The 17,799-nt window shown below is 37.1% G+C and overlaps 2 protein-coding genes across 8 annotated transcripts in view; both read right to left on the bottom strand.

Moving 5' to 3' along the window:
* Positions 1-17,799, bottom strand: part of LOC143422555 (transmembrane protein 70 homolog, mitochondrial) — a 153,780-nt gene that overhangs the window by 134,048 nt on the left and 1,933 nt on the right. The gene's annotated exons all lie outside the window — the stretch shown is intronic.
* On the bottom strand, positions 364-17,050 carry LOC143422509 (uncharacterized). 7 transcript variants are annotated; one of them, XM_076893207.1, is made up of 11 exons: positions 16,679-17,050; positions 15,539-15,712; positions 15,089-15,463; positions 14,662-15,014; positions 13,817-14,576; positions 13,496-13,604; positions 12,306-12,434; positions 3,116-12,002; positions 2,094-2,257; positions 1,700-1,754; positions 364-1,503 (listed from the first exon to the last, which is right to left on the bottom strand). In XM_076893207.1, the coding sequence occupies exons 2-11, from the start codon at positions 15,704-15,706 to the stop codon at positions 1,479-1,481; spliced, it is 11,025 nt and encodes a 3,674-aa protein (XP_076749322.1). In that variant the 5' UTR covers positions 15,707-15,712; positions 16,679-17,050; the 3' UTR covers positions 364-1,478. The 7 variants fall into 7 exon arrangements, 6 of the variants coding, with proteins under 6 accessions (XP_076749322.1, XP_076749324.1, XP_076749323.1 ...); XM_076893209.1 differs by having other exon boundaries at positions 13,538-13,604; XM_076893208.1 differs by having other exon boundaries at positions 16,879-16,966.

Genomic DNA, 17,799 nt, shown 5'->3' with positions numbered 1-17,799 from the left:
GTAAGTTTCACAATATGTGTCAGCTTGTGTCATCTCGTTTTTCATTCTCCTGCATAAAGTCCGCTCGATATACGCGAACATTATATCGTTAATAGCATGACAGTGATAGGATGAAACGCATTCTGTTACCTTAGAAGTACCGCTTGCTCAGCAAGTTTGTTGTATCTTCGAACAAATTTATCGAGCAGGTCACAACATTTGTAAATAGTCCACAATTTTAGTCAATTTTAGCCTAATGTTCACCTTAGCTAATGTAAATAATTATATCTGCTAGCACCTACGACAAAATTAAACACGCATAATTATTCATTCGCATCAATTAAGACTTAACACACCAGTGTCCACAATGAAAAAACATTTGGATGAATAAATACTCCCGTTTCACAATTTATTTATTCACCTACACTTCCTTTTTTTCTGTACAAAATTTCATGGAAATAAAAAGTTTGAATCATCATGGTTAAAAAGCAATAAACAATTACGGCACCTCCCTTGGTAGGTAAAATCTTTTAGTATGCAGTTTTGATCATCCTGTATTTTACCAACGTTTTGCTCTTATTCGTTATTCTCTTATTCTTACCCCGAATTAGATCTATGTGTGTTACATTTCTAGTAAAGAACCATCCTGAATTATCATTCATCAAGTTTTTCAAAATTCACATACAATGCAGTATTCTAACAAATGTTTTACACGTATCCTTTTTATGAACGATTATTTGTATGAAAATGGTGAAAACATTTATTAAATTTGAAGCATCCAAATATTTTTTTTACAAAAAAAAACAATGATCGTATTGATATTTTTTTGAAAAATACATCATACCTCAATTATGTAAAAATTGAGAAACAATACTTAAGGAAAATCCTTTATTAGAAATGTCTGCTTCAATAAGTGACTGACAAATCGTAGACGATTCGTGTCCTTCGACGAAACGAGTCCTCGAACCACAATCATCGAAACGAACTCACTTCCATCCTGTTATCAGTTATTCGATTTTACTCGAGAAACATCTTACGCTATTAACAACTTCACAGCTAATAAAATAACTGAAATATACATTTCTTTTCCAAGGCAATGTTTCGTTTACGATTTACCTTAAGCTCGGTGGCTATACAACGATTATAATACAATTAAGTCATCTCCTCGCACGCTCTTCTACCTCGAAGAGGAGCGACTTTTTCCTTTCGAGAAGCCTCTCAAGAGACACGACAGGTTGCCGTACAAACGCACAGAGTTGTCGCAACAAAAATACAAACATCTTTATACCCCTGGATCCCAGTAGTCAGACGCATCACAATTTTTACAAACCACAACGATCTCACAGAACGTCGACGAGTTATATAGTCCGATTAATTTCTAATCGCTGTTATCTCGTTCGATTTAATTTAATTACAGGAATAGTCACGGCAGTTGGCACTTGGCAGGAATGTATCCAGAAGGCAAGGATGGTATCTACATCACCGTCATTAGTGTCTTATCACATGTGTACCACCTTTGGCGTACTACAACATGTAAAGTTGCAACGTGAAATATTCTGACAATTTCAAGAATGAACAGGCTCAAAAGCGTAAACGTAAGAAATTGTTGCGATTAAGATTTTAAAAAAGCGATCAATACCTAAACATCTATATGTATATTTGTATAGAATGTTCGATAGGTAATTTAGAGCAAATCCTATCTGAGAATAAAAGGAATTACCTTTTGCCCCATAACCAATTCAGTAGAACACTCGACTGGCTCTGAACGTCCCTAGCTGTAAACATGAGAACACAACGGTTACACACACAATCAATACTTTAAATTTCATAAAACATCTTGAGTAAAAATGCTCAAAAATACACACTTTTCAAAAACCATATATACTTAACTACGTTTCTCTTTAAACTAAAAATATATTCTACCATTTGCATCATAACGTGGCTAAGACTCAAAAAGCTTAAAAAATTACCAAAAACAGTACGCGTACGTACTTGTAGCGTTAAACAAAAATTGTCTATGTATCGTTGCATAACAATTTTTGTTTAGCGTTGACAGATAGTGTGGAAAACAAGATAGAAATGAAAGTATACTTAATTCATCTGAAGATACATACAGAGTGTATAATTTGCATTGACGAGCTTGGCAGCTGCTTCAGGAGGTAAAGTGCTTAAAACGTCTTTGTGCGCTAACAAAGACATTTGCTGCGTGTGCCTTAACTCTCGTTCGTCCCTCAATCGCACGTCTTTTGCGTGGCTCACCGTGTGCAGCTGCGAGAGCCTAAAGGGAAAACTAGCTTATACAATGAGGCAAGGAGCATACTAAACTACTAACGAATACATTTAACATGTTCTCGTGATCAGAGAGAGAAATTACAGTTTTTTGGCAAACCTTTAACGGTTGTGAGAGCTCCAAAAAATAGACACGCGTTTGTTTCTTGAAAAGAATTCACATCTAAACGCAAGTATTTACGTCTTGCTTGTGTTAATTGATACAGAGCTTCGAATATGAACAAGTTGGGATACGGGGTTACAGAGGAACGGATGGATCAACTTGAGAAGCTTGTTCCGGGGGTTCCTACGCGCTAAACAAACTTAGGAGCTGAAGAAATAGGAAACCATTTAATTAATACAAGGAGAAGCTCCAAGTTTCTTTTCATCGAACATACGAGACACTACTCTGTAAAAACTAGCAGCTAAAAAGAAGAGAAAATCTAACTATTCCAAGAGTTGTTGCTAATATAAACTTTTCTAAACATAATACTTTTTACGTCCACTGGAAATATTATACAAAAGGTAGACAAATGTTACAGAGGAGATGTACACTAGAAACAGACAGTAAAAACGAATTATTCTGTATGTTAATGACGAAATAAAAGTTCATTAAAATTGTTCGTTATTAAACGCATTTTAACTTAACTTGATCTTTACTATAAATATAAAAATATATTATCCCGTATAAAAAAATGAATAAAAAATCCTGAAACCAAACAAGACTAACTGAAATATAAATCAGATGTATAGAATATACAAGCAAATATTATTTTGTTCCATTTCTCTTATAAAATCCTTGAGATATAAAATCCTCTAAACTACTAGAGAAAATTAATTAAAGTACAAAGATGCACAAAATACATACTTCAAGGCAAGGGTTTCCTTGTCCTCTCCAATCGGAGTGTCGATAGCTTCCTTAGCTATCTCAACTGGTCCCTCAGACTTCGACGGTGATGGATGTTCCACGACTGGTTCCTCAGTAGTGGAAACGGACGCCTCCTTCGTTGGACTAGGATTAGAACTCGTCGAGCCAGCTGCCTTTCTCAACTCCTCGTTCACTCTGATGGCGTTAGACAAACGCAATTGCAACGTGTCGCGTTCTTCGAGTAACTGCATCAATTCGTGCGTCAATTCCTCGCATCTAACGTCCCGTTGATGAAGCATGTACAACGCAAGATCCAATTCTTGAGACGGTGGCGTTTTGCTTCCCTCGCCGGAAGCTGCCTCGCTTTGAACCGCAGAAGTGTCGATCACCGAAACGTCCTTCTTCAGAACGTTCTGAATCAACTGGCACTCCTTCACTTTCTCCTCCAAGAGCGTCTTCAACGAATTGATCTCCGCTTCTCTGGCCTCTAAAGTGGTCTTAAGCTCGTTACGCTGCTTCTCTTCTTCGCCGGTCAACGCCAGGAGCTCCTCGATGCGTGCTTCCTTTTCTTGTATTTGAACCTTTAAATTGTGAAGCTCAGTATCCTTGGTGATACTCAATTCGGCCAATCTGCGTTCCTTTTCGGCCAGGTCAGCGCTTACTCGAGTCAGTTCCTCGTCTTTCTGGTGCAACTTGTCTTTCATCGTGTGCTCCGTCGCGGAGAACTCTTCCAGCTGTTTCTTCAAATTCTCAATGTCCTTGTCCCTCAATTGCAGCTCGTTCAAAATGTTTCGATTCTCCGCTGCCAGCCTCTGTTTTATCTCGTCGATTTCCATTTCCTTCTCTTTCAATTTACTCTCCAGAAACTGTTCAGCCTCGAGACGAACTTGCTCCTTTTCCGTGGTAAGCTTCTGCAAGGCGTCTCTGGTTTCCTCTGAAAGCCTCTCAAACTCTTGCAAACGGGACACCTCTTTCTGCAATTCGGCAATGGTCGATTTCAGATGTTGAACTTCCTGCTCCTTGCCGTACAATTCGGTAGTTAGTCTCTGTACCATTTCACGCAGCTCGAAATCATCCGACTGAGGCTCCATGCTGGCATGAAGAGACAATTGAGAGTCCTTCTCAGCTATAATGTACCTAAGCTCGCTGACCTCTTGTTCCTTGGCGTACAACTCGTTCTGTAGTCTGACGATTTGCTCCTGATCCTGAATCGAGCGTCGATCCCTCGACAGAAGATTCCCTTCTTCTTTGGAGGCAAATTCATGGTTCTGTATCTCTATCTGTTGCCTCAGAGCGCCGATCTGTTTCTCTTTCTCCTCGGATCTCACGCTGGCCGCTTTCAACGAGGATTCCAGTTCAGCTTTTTCGTTGTAAAGACAATTGATCCTTTCCTGCATCTTCTGAATGATACTGGGATACGTGTTCTCGCTTAAGACGTATTTCAAATGTTCAATCTCTTCCTGCTTCTTTTCTAACTCGACTTGCATGGCATCTATCGCGTGCTGTAAATTGTGATTGTTATCGCCCATTCTAAATAGCGGCAAACCATCCACGACGTTAGGAGAGCTCTGTTGATGTTGATCCTGCTGCCTCGATAATCTGTCCAATTCCACTTTTTGCTCGTTCAGAGTTCGATTAGCATCCTCGAGTAAAGATATCTTTTCATTCAAACTGTGTCTGGTTTCATCCAAGACCTTACGAGTCCTTTCCAATTCCAGGTTCAAACTGTTTATCTGCTCAGTCTTCTCCGATAATTCGTTCTTCACGGCTTCAAACGCTTGCATTTCTGCGCGAAGCATTTCAATTTCCAATTTATTATTGTTTAAAACTGTCTTGTACTCGGCAGACTCCTGAGCATGCTGTTGCAATGCCAATTCTTTTTCCATCAGAGAAGATTCTAGACTTTGAACATTTTGCTCCAGACTCTGAACACGTAACGCGTACTCGTTTAGACTGATTGACGCTGCTTCGGTTTCGTTCAAACGTTTGTGTAGCTGTTCGATAGTCTCCATGTATCTCTCATTCTCCATAGACAATATCCGTACTCTTTCTTCACTCCCAGATAACTCTGATTCCTTCTTAGTTAATTGTTCCTTCGCTGACGTCAGATTGGCCTGAACAGACTCCAGAATCGAATTCTTTTCCACCAAGTTCTGCTTCAGAAATTCCAGTTCTTGTCGCTGTGCGTCAAATTGTACGGCATTATTTTGTTTCTCGAGCGAATATTCGTTCATACTTGCCTCTAACGTTGACAACCTTTCGTTAAGACTTCGTATCTCTTTTTCTTTCCCCTCGATTTCTATTGCGTGCTTTTGTGCCAGCTCTTGAGTAGCCTGACTCACGAGAGCGCTGACCGTTTCCACGCTCTGTTGCTGAATAAATTCGTTCTCCTTGTCGCTGAGAGCCTTCTTCACAGACTCCAACTCTTGCTTCTTTTCATTGAGCTCCTTGTATAGTTCCTGTATGGTGTCTTGCAACTTCAGCTTCGCTGCCTCGTGGTCCACGTACTGTTTCTGAAGTTCCTGCTTCAGATCAGCCACTTCTTGTATCCTAATGTTCAGAAGATCGGTCACTTCCGCCATTGACGCGTTCATAGACGATATCTGTTTATCAGAAGAGGCCGTCAAATTGGTCAGTCTTTCTTCTAGGCCTATTTTTTCTTGCAGGGCGTTTTGCAAGCTTTTTTGTAACTCAGCGGCGCTGGATTCGGAGGCCTCGATCTGTTGACGTAAATTAGCTATTTCCGTTTCCAGCCTGCTCGTCCACTTGTACGCTTCTTCCCTTAAGAAATCGGTATTCTGTCTCATGGCTGTCACCTGAACGTTAGCGTCCATCAAGCTCTGCTCGTACTGTTTCCTCAATAGATCATACTCCTCTCTGGATTTGCTCAGCATAGCCTGCAGTTCAGAAATTTTTCTATTTAAGTCGTCCACGATCTCAATAGACTCATTCTCCTCCGCTGTTCGTTTCGACTCCAATGCAGATAATTTAATCTTCTGCTCCGCCAGGAAGTGCTGCAGCTGCTCATTTTCGGTCGCAAGTGCCTCCATCTCATCCTTGAGATCTTCGATTTCGTCTTTACACTTCTTGTACTTACTCTCGTAGTCCTCTACCTCGACAGACCGTTTTCCTCGTACACGTTCTTGCACAAATGGCTTCACTTCTTCACCAGAAACAACGGTTTCATTCCGTGCAACATCGCTATCTTCCAACGCAGGTACACCACTCTGCAATCGTTTATCGAGAGCCTCGATTTTATCAGTTAATTCTTTGTTTCGAATACGCAATACCTCCATGTCCATGTCCTGCCTCTCCTTCATCTCCATATACCTTTCGTTAGCGGACATCACAACGTCTAAACGTTTCAGCAAAGCCTCCTTCTCGGCGATAGTATTTTTCTGCTCCTCTTTAACTTCGCTCAAAGTCTTCTCCAATTTACTTATCTGGGTCTTGAGCTCCTCCTCTATCGCAGAATCCAGATCGTAAAAGCTGGACTTCTCACCCGTCGACTTTTGCATCTTCAACTGCTGTTGAAGGCTGTCCATCTGTACCTTGTATTCTTTCAGTTTCTTTATCATCTTCGCGTTCCTCAATTGCGCAGCTTTGTTCTCTTCCAGCATCTTCTCTCTTTCCTTCTCTAAATCTTTGATTTGATCCTGAAGATCGTCTACTTTGGCACGTAATTGCATCTCTACGCTAGGTGCCAAGGTAGCGCTGATATGTCCTTCATCGACCAACTCAACATCCTCCGTGTTCCATCCCCAAGTTTCTTCGTCAACACTTAATTTTTCCGTTGATCCTGCATCCCAGGCAGATCCAACATCTAGAGTCACTTTCTCCTGTGGCGTTGCCTCGGTGGTAGCCTTCGTTGCTACTGACTCTACCTGCTGCTGCGTGACCGTAATTTCTTCCAATGGAGTTGATTCTTTCGTCGATGTACCCGAAATACTAGGCGCTCTGTCTTCTGATCTCTCAATTTTCATCTGCACATTTCGACCAGCGTTCATAGAATCCTTCAATTCCTCCATGGATCTAGTCAGATCATTTACTTGAAGCTGCAGCAAGTCCCTCTCCTTCGTAAGAAACGAAACGCGGCTTTCTAAATCTTGTACCACGTCGGAATCAGTCGAGTTTTGCAATTTTTCCTCTAAATTGTTAATCTCTGATTGGTAGGATATTATGAGGTTGTCCTGTTTATCTCGTTCCACGATGATCTTATCTAATGCTTCTTTTGTGTGTTCCAAACTTAGACTTAGGTCATTCACTTCCTTGTTCTTGGCAACTAACGAAGCCTTTAAAGATTCCATGAAATCACTATCCGTATCATTTTGACGCTCCATCATTTGCATACTGATATTTCGCAACTCTGTATTCATCGAATCGATCTGCATGTCTTTCTCGGTTAATATTTTTTCTAATCTCTCCAGATTCGATTGTGCAGCGTATAATTGCTTTTGCGAGGTTTCCAGCCTTTCAACGCATTGGCTATAGTTCTGTGATATTTGTGTCTTCTCGTCGATCATCAATTTCTGTAGGTGAGTGATTTCTTGAGTCAAATTGGAACACTGCGCCTCTTTTTCATCTAACAAACCTCGCAACCGTTTCACCTCCTCGTTAGCCAAAACATCGGAACTGGAAGAGGGCATACCAAAAATTTTTGAAGCGTCGAACAGCTGCGGTGTATTATCCTGTGGGATACTATCAAATATAGACGCTTCTTTCTTTACTGCCACTGATTTTTCCACGACTTCTGTACTCTGATTCCTATACTTCTCTAATTCCACCTTCAATTCTTCTATTCTTCTTTCGCTCGCTTCTTTCTCGTTTCTTAACGACTCGATTTCTTGTTCTAAACTGTGTTTGGTATCCTGCAACAACTGTTTCGCCTCTATTCTTTGAGCATCCATGGATTTCAGCGAAGTTATTTGAGAATTTAATTCCTCTTCTTGTTGGTCAGCGCGTTCCTGAACAGCTTTCATCTCCTGTTGCACATTCAGTAACTGTGCTTCGCGTTCTTCGCATTTTTTAGTCAAATCAGTGTATAATAAATCAATACTTTGCAACTTTTCAGCACACTGTTTATTGTCATCCAACAATTTCTCTGCTGCGACTAACTTTTCCTCCAGAGTAGCATTCGCAGTTTGCAGCTGCTCAATTTTCTCTGTCAATTCTTTATTTTCCTTCAATGCTTCCTCTAATTTCGCTTTCACCTCCTCGTGACTCGACATCAACGAGTTGTACTGGAACGAAAGATCATTGTAAGGATCTTCTAATGATCTGTTCCTCATACTAGTTTGATTCATTAGGTCGTTGAATCTAAGGGACTCTCGCATCTGAACGAAATTACCAATTGAATTTGCTAACTCGTTGTCCAGATTCTCAATTTCAGCTTCCCTCTCTTGCAGCTTCGCCTCCAACGCCTGGACCAAAGTCTGACACTGTTCGCAGTGGCTGCAATGTTGTGAACCGGCCATTTTCGCATCATCCTCAGTTATTTCCTCCTCTAGAGTTTGCGTCGTCTCCGTGGATGTTCTAACGGCTTCTTTCTCCATTTGTTCGATCAGCGTCCTCCGTTCCTCCGACTCTTTCTCAACAGTCTCCAATTTCTCATTGATTTGCGCCTGTTTCGACAATAGCAAACCATTTTCAGCTTTAAGGTTGTTAATCGACGTAAGCTGTTCCAGATACTCCGTCTCCATCACCTGCATTCGTACACTGAGCTCCCTGGCTTTCTCTTTCACCTCGTCCAACTCCAATTGCTTACGTTCATTCTCTGCGATTACCTGTTGCTTGTACGAATCGTAATCCGACAATATATTCTGTTTACTTTCCCTTTCAGACGCAAGTTCTGCCGTAGATGACTCGAGATCTGCACGTAACTTCACAATCTCCTCTTCCAGTTCTGTCATTTGTTGCATAAACACAGACATTTTCTCTTTCGAATTAGCCAAATCATTCGACAATTTGTCGACGTTCTTCGAGACTTCCGCGGATTCGTTTCTTGCCTGCACCAATTTTTCTTCAAGATCGGCTATTCTGTTATCCTTCTCGCGCATCGCGATCTCCACGTCCTGGATCTGCTTGTTCTTAGCTTCCTTCTCGTCCTTCTCGGTCGTCCACTTCTCTTCGAGCTCGGCTACCCTTGCCTCGAGCTCCTGGCACGTCACCGTCTTCTTCTTCAGATTCGCCGTTATTTTCTTCATTTTTTCCATCTGCATCTGTACCTTATCTTCAGCATCCTTCAATTTCTGCTCTAACTCAACAATTCTAGCTTCCAGAGCTAGTTTCACCTCTTCCGTTACATTGCGACCGACCAGTCTCTCCTTCTCTTCCAACTCGGCCTTCAACACCTCGCATTCTTGCATCTTCGCGTTCAAATCCTCCATTAGATTTTCCAGCCTCTGATTTTGCAATTGATTGTCTTCCATATGCTTCACTTTCAATTGTTCTATCTGTTTATAGGCGCCCCTTAATTCTGCTTGTAAATCGTCGACAAAATTGGCGTTGTTGTCTATAATACTCTGCAATTCCCAGACGCGCCTTTCAACTTCATTTTTATCATTGGTAGATTCAGCTATTGTTGCTTCCAAATGCTCCTTCTGTGTTATTAAATCGTCGAGTTCACGTTGCTTCTCAGTAACTTGGCCTTGAATATCCTCATTCTGCTTCGATAGATTTTTTATTTCTTCTGATAAACGGCTGCTCTCTTTGGTGGCTACATCAAACCTATATTGAAGATCGTCAAGGAGCGCATCCTTGTCTTTCAATACTTCTAATAACTCGTTATAATCTTTTAAAGGCCTCGAATCCTTTAATTTTTCATTCAATTCGGTAATTTCTTTTCTCAGGGAATATATTCCATCCTCTTTACTTTCTACTACACTATTAAGGTTCGCCACCTCGTCAGACATCGATATTAACGAAGCGTCCTTCTGTTGGATCAACATTCTACAATTGTTACATTCATCCTGCAAGCTGTCTATCGCAATCATGTTATTTTGCAGCTCCGTGTACTTCGCCTGCAACTCTTGATCTTTTTCTTCCATGATTTCCTTCAAACTGGTAATTTCACTCTGCTTTTCAGCCACAACAGCAAGTTGTTTTTCAAGCTTCAATTCTAACATATTCGTTGTACTCTGCAATTGTTCCTTTAACGAGATAGCTTCTGCGTCTTTTTCTTTTTTCTCTTTCAGCAACATTTCATTTTCGTTTTGCAACATTCTGAATCCCTCCTCGATGGAAGCCTTTCCTGCCTCCAGTTCTTCCATTTTCTTTTGAATTTCGTTGCACTTAAATTTCCATTCCGCCACAGTATTGTACATCTCCTTCAATTCGTTTTCCAACGTCTCAATTTTCTTTCCTGATGCTTCGTATTCCGTGATTTGTTTGCTCTTCTCTTCCAACTCTTCTTCCTTACCCGCAAGCTTAATTTTCATCTCTTCGATTAGGCCCGTTTGCTCAGCAATCAACACCTTGTACTCTTTAATTTCACGTTCCAATGTATCAATTATCACGGAATCTCCCCTCTGAGCGGCAGAATCAGGTGGTATTAGTTCTTGACCAGATATTTGCGAAACAGTGCTGGTTTCAATCTGTTTTTGTAATTTTTCATTCTCCTCCACAATACTTTGTTTTTCTTCGTTCAATTTCTCTAATTTCTCGACAAGTCCCAACTTCTCATTGTCGCGATCATCGTTCAACATTTGATTAATTCTCACGTGCAATTCATCTTTCTCTCGCATCGCTTCACTTAAACTTTCTTTCAAGTTCTGATTGGAGACTTTAAATTCTGAGACCTTCGTCACTACCTCTTCGTTTTCCTTTAACAGATTTTCCATTCTGTTTCTTAGATCATTGATTTGAAGACTCTCAGTTGTTTCATGCCATTGTTTTAAGGAATTGCGCAATTCTTCTACCTCTTTTTGTAAAAGACTTTTCTCTTCCGTTAGCATATCGATTTGTGCCTTGAAATCAACTTCTCTCTTTGCTATTTCGGAACCTTCAGATGTTTCCGTTTCAGCCTCCTTACCTCCGTCGTCTAATTTAACAGGAGGAGCAGGCAAATCAGTATGATCTATAGATAAGTTTTCAATCTGTTTCTGCAGCTTATTATTCTCCTCAATAAGATTCGTTACATGCGTTCTAAGTTTCGACAATTCTTCAGACTGATTATTATTTTCTTGCAACAAAGTCTCAATTTTTAATTTCAAATCAATATCTGACTTAGGCTCCATGTGTTCTAATTGTTCCTCAAGTTTTGTGAGTTTAATCACAAGTTCGCTGTTTTCTTGCGTGAGAAGTTCGATTTTTGACGTGCTCTCGTTATGTTCCGGAATCCGTTCGAAAGATTCAGTTGAGCCCGTGTCAGAAGATCCTTTCTCTTCTAGCCTGCTCAACTTCATTGTCAGATCGGTATTTTCTTGAGTCAACTGGTCGATTTTCTTCAATAATTCATTTTTATTCGTGTCACTCATCGACTCCGTAGATTCAACCTGGGAAGTTTCCTTCTCTTCGAATTTACTTAACTTAATCGTTAACTCATTGTTCTTCTGCGACAGATCTTCGATCTTTTTCAATAAATCTGTTTTGTCTAATTCTTGTATCGCTTCAAATGATTCGGTGGATCCTGTATCAGATGTTCCCTTCTCCTCCAATTTTGCTATTCTATTGTATAATTCGGTATTTTCTTGGGTTAAGACTTCTACTTGTTTGGTCAGTTCCGCAGAAGTAGCTCCCGATTCCAATTTATTTTCACTCTGCGACCTGTGCATAGCTTCCAACTGTTCCTCGAGATCGACCACTTTCATCTCTGCAGTTACTCGGAGATTCTCGGACTCTGCATTCTCCGCTTCCAATGACGAAATTTCCTGCTTCGCCGTGTGAAGCTCTGAAATGAGAATTGAACGCTCATTGCGAAATAACTAACACTACATTTCAGATTATCTAAAAAGACATTCGCTCAAAACTCTCTAAAAAATAGGCAATATAGATCAAGATTTTTTTTTATGCAAAAATTTCTTTCCATATCAAAAGATCTACATAATTCTTCATAATTTTTGTCACGCATCTTAGGATACTAATACCAGACAGTATATTAATTTTTGTAGATCGAATTCGAGCGAATGACATGTTTCTTTTTCTAATCTCGTACCATGTATAAATTAATACAAAGAAATAGTACATGGATTACCTTGCATGAGATCCAATTTTTGATTCTCTAGAGTGGCAATGGCTTCAATTTGCATTTCAATTTCTTTCGTTTGAGCGGAAACTTTACTTTCAAGATCAACAACACGTTCTTGCCAATCTCCTGCTGAGGCTATGCAGATCGTACAACATGCCAATGACGTATGTATAATTGATATTAATCGATAGTAAATGCATAAGCAAGCAACTTAAAATATTACAGATAGATCTGTATTGTGAAACAAGCTTAGATTAACAATTTTCAATTAAATATACTGAATGTTCCCCAAGAGTTTAGTTTGTATATATAAATATACATATGTGCACATACTTATATACATATGTATATATTAAGTATGCTTAATATCATCTTCAAAACCATCAATTCAACAAGCAACATCCCAAATTTAAAGCAGATTGTTTTGTATATTAATTTGTAACTTGTTTATGAGTTAATGTATTAAAGTATTAATTATATTTTCAATCAAATCGATCACTTCATGTAATATTAAAGGTGTATAGATTGTACAATAATAATATTACACATTATTTTTAAGAAAATGATTGTACTGTTTGTCTAATTCTTTCATGCAAAGAAGACAACTATACTAAAAATTATATGAAACTGACAAAATATAACTGTTGTCTAACAAATAAATCTACTTCTATGAATCAGAATGTAGCACACTTTGACAAGTAAAGTAGGTACCATATTGTATTGAAACAGTAAAGAGTATTTGATAAGTATATAATACAATTGATTAGTATTCTGCATAGATATTTGTCCAATTTACTATAAATATTTAGCTAGGTGTGTAAGAGGATCCATCACCAGAAATTAGCACAATTCTAATTATCTCAGGAACAATGTTCTTCTCGTGGACAGAACAATAAGAATAAGACAGAAGCATTAATTCATTCTACATAATAACTTTGTACAAAATCAGTTGTCATGGAGACACAATAGAAATTTTTCATTATACTTATTGTCAAATACAATATGTACATATATATACATGTATACATACATACATATATGTACATAGACATTGGAGTTTCTCTGCAATAAGGAAAACAGGACCATGGATAATTATTTTAAGAACAATATAAATCAATAATGCACTGCACGTACAATTGGTAACAAAACTAGAACAATAGAAACAGCAATGATAGAATTTCTGTCCTGGTTCCTACCTTTAAGCTCGTCAAAGTCTACCAGACTCAGCTGAAGGTTACCTTTCTCCTCCTCTAACAGTGCCACTTGATTCCCCAATCGGACAAGTTCAGCATTTGTATCGGATACCTAAATATATAGATATATCACATTATTGTTATTCTATAGGAACAAATATTTAGTTGTCTACGTGAAGATTGATCTAATTTGATAATTGAAAAGGTTACATACATATAAATGTTGGAACTGAGACATAATTAACACATTTTTACAACTGTACCCTTTCAAATTTATCAATGAATTTTTTATTTTATAAATAGATATAATATGAAAAATCTTGCCTTTTTAAAGTTCTCCAATTGTTTTTGTAAACTTTTTACTTTACTCTTATGTTGTGCTTTGATTTTGATCATGCTCTTATTCAATTCTTCCATTTCCTTGGTAAGCTTCATCACCTTCTCGTCGTCTTTAACTGCACCTTCTTCTGGCAATTTCGCTGCAATTTCATTTTTCTGTTCTTCAAGTTTATGTACCAAGCTTTCAAGATCAGTTATTTTATTCGAATACTCTTCGTTCTTTGACGTTAAATCTGCCACTTGTTTTTGTAATTCAGCTGTTGATTCTTCTTCAAGAAGCTTGTTAGATTGTTTCAGTTCTTCTATCAAATTCTCAAGTTCAACTATTCTGTTATCTTTCTCTATTATTGCACCATTACCATGCATAGATATATTTACGATTTTATCTTGTAATTCCGCAACACTTTTTTGTAGCTCATACTTCTCGTCTTGTAATTGTTTATTACTGTGCTCCAATTTTTCTAACTTGAATTGCAAGTCATCAACAGATGGATCCCTAACTATTCCAACACCAGACTCTAGCTTAAACACTCGTTCATTAGACTCTGCTAATTTTAACTCATAATCTTTTAACTGTTGTAACAAATTCTCGTTTTTCGCTTTTAGAGAAGATTCGATAAGTACAAAATTTTCTTGCATAGATTTCATAGCTTCTTTAGTCTCTACTAAAGCATCCATCGTCGAACGAGAAAAATCGGCACTTGCCGACTCGGATAACTTTTGCTCGTTAATCTGTTTTTCGAAGCTAAATTAAAATAGTAATAAATCTTAGAATCATATGGATATAAAAGGAAATGTTTAAATAAAAAATATAAACAATATAAAATTACCGATTGACCGAGTCTTCTAATTCAACTATTTTATTATCCCTTTCCTGCAACTGCATTAAGAGATGTTCGTTCTTATTTTTCAATGATGTTTCCAAAAGCACAAAATGCTCTTGCATCGTTCGCATTTCATCTTTCGTATCTTCAAGAGTGTCCAGCGTCGTTTTGCCTTTTTTCGAAAGATCTGCAGACATAAGGGTAACTGCCTTTGTCTTAGATTCAATGACAGAGTCTTTTTCTTTCAAATTTTCCTGCAGATCTACGATAGTAGCTTCAAGCTCAAAAATTTTATTGCTAAGTTTTTCAATTGTATTTTCTTTTTCTTGAATGCTCTCAATTTGTATTGGTGACATGATCTGTAATTAAAAATAATATATAACTTACAATATTATGATAAAGATACTTAATAAGCAAAAAATTAATTACTAACATCAGAAGTAATCATAACTGGTTTAACTGGTGTAACAGATAATTGATCTCTTTGAAAACTTAACGCTGCCACATCCTTCTCTTCTAACTGCTGTCTAATAGCTTCCACTTTTTCTTCAACCGCTCGTTTCGTTTCAATTATTTCTTTGTTACGTTGTTCAAAAGCCTTTCTATTCTCAGCCAATTTCTTTTGAAGTAAAGTAGACTTTGCTTTTGCAGTTTTTGCTTGACTAATATCATCAATGGTTTCTTCAGATGTACCTGGCAAAGTACTCTCTGATGTATGCGATACATCTTTAACAGGGAAGTTTCCTTCTTTACTTCGACGTGACAACTTGGTTCTAGATTTAATCTTAGAAAGCCTCCTCGCATATTCCTACAATTTATATTGAAACTCTAAATGAAACACTCAAACATTTTTATTGGACTTTTAGAAATTAATTCTTTTTACCTGAACTTCTTCTTCTTTTTTCTTTAAACTTTGTTTATTTTTTAACATAATTTCTTTAAGGGACTCCAATTGACTTTTATTTTCTTCACATTTCTCTTTTGCATGCACAGTAGACTTCTGTGCCTCCTCTTCTGTCGTCCCTGGCGGTTCCTCTGATGCACCCCACATTGTGAACTGTAGAATAAATAACAATAAAAACCACTTCATTATGATTTATGCAAGACTTAAACTCTTTTAAGTAAGAAATTATGAAGTCAATGGCAGTGAAAGTTAGTATTAAATGGTCAGATGGTATGTCACCCACTGTTCTCATTTTCATAGACTAATTGAATAAAAGCTTGGCTCTGGTAAACTAATTCTATTATCCTAATGTATAGATATTGAATGTCAGAATACACACAGGCTACCTAATGACATATTTAGTGCTTACAGCTTTGCTCTCTAGTACTAACTTCCCTGATGATATCTTATATAAAACATTGAATAAATAAAATACTAACATTCTGTTCAATTAATTATCTTTTATTAATAAAATATATGTCTTTCATTAGTGAATAGATACAAGATGCATAGATTTTAATATAACATATAAAGGTATTAACAATTCACAGCTTTGATTAAACATGAACCTTTTTTATATTTTATACAATTTCCTTATTCTTAATCTCTTATATATCTTCTTAAATTCATACGACTTGCGGACAAACATCTAATAGGAGAGTTGAGAAACAAACAAGCAAAACTGACATATTTATTTAGCATACATTGTTACATTGCAAAACAAATTCTATATTAAGGATTTTAGACAACTGGGCTTATAATAACGTGATACATATGGCTGTCGAATAACAGAACAAAGTTAACCTCAAAAAATAGTAAAAGTCAAGCAGAACATAATGTGTATACATAAGCTAGAAGACAGAAATATCAATGACGAGTGGCAAATAAAATTGGAAAACGTAACTTTAAACATGTAACGGAGTGATATAATTTGTGTTACAAAATAAAAATAGATATGTTAACAATTTCTAATATTAAAAAATGGCCATTATATTGAACCTAACCAACTTCTTATGCGCATGAAGAATGTGAGTTCGCAATTTTTATGACAGGACAATGTATTTGCGAAATTCTATTTACCCCTTTATTTATATTCTTGCGATTGTCAGGATAGAAACACGTCACTATTCTTGCACATATTTCTTACAGGTGTTTTTCTCACTTACGTTTATACGTAATCAAAACTGAATACAAGCATATCTACAATTAGTCAGCTTTACAATATTTACAATGATTTTACCAATAATTACATACGAATACCGTGTAAATTGTAATCTTACAGATACTCCAAAATGTAAAGTCTACATCACTCCCTTTATAGCCGGAAGCAGTTGGACATCCTAAACGCGCATGTGCTGCCACACCGCAGGAACTTTCATTACTATCGAAAAGGTTAACATTAAGGATTTAAAATGCATACTGCCCGACAGCGAATGTTATCCCGAACTTTTCTTTATTTACATGTAAATATTACCTTATTCGTTTAAACATGAGCAAAAAACAATAATGTTTAATTACAGTTTTATCATTTTATACTAAAACTTATAAGTGTAAGTCATTTATATTATTTACACTTCCACATTTTTTAGTTAAAATTGCTCGATATGTAAACACATTGAAATTATAAAAACCTGAAACTATAGATAACTATATTTAATATTCAATATAACACTTATCAATCATGCATACTTATAGAGAGATTGTATTTATTTCATAAATCACTAGTTAAAATTAAATCTTGAATATGATTTGTCATCTGTTATTAATGATATATGCATATAAGTAAAACTTATACCGATGAATGTATAAATCTCTGAATTGTAATAGCATTATTTTTTGCTTATTTTGACAGTCTTTTAAATCAACTTTAAATAATTGGATTATTGTATTTGTTTCAAACAGAGAATTATCTATCGAACGATCTTTCAGTAGCATAGAAATAATCTCATTGTAACTTGCCGCGAACATTTCAATATATATATACATACATTGGAACACAACAGGTGATAACAGCTGATTCATATGTGACAGGACAGTCCTAACACCTTGCAGAAATCATACGATAAAATCTAATTATTTTTCACAGAGCTTTTTCGAAATTTTCCACACGCTATTCTCATCCATGTATACGCAGGTTTCAGAACAGATACAGAATCTAAATATAAATACATATAAAAAATATCAATATAAATTATAAAAAT

The sequence above is a fragment of the Xylocopa sonorina genome, chromosome 3 (genome assembly GCF_050948175.1).
Source record: "Xylocopa sonorina isolate GNS202 chromosome 3, iyXylSono1_principal, whole genome shotgun sequence".
Lineage (NCBI taxonomy): Eukaryota > Metazoa > Arthropoda > Insecta > Hymenoptera > Apidae > Xylocopa > Xylocopa sonorina.
Note: the sequence above shows the minus strand (reverse complement) of the source record. Positions and strands in the feature narration are given on the sequence as shown.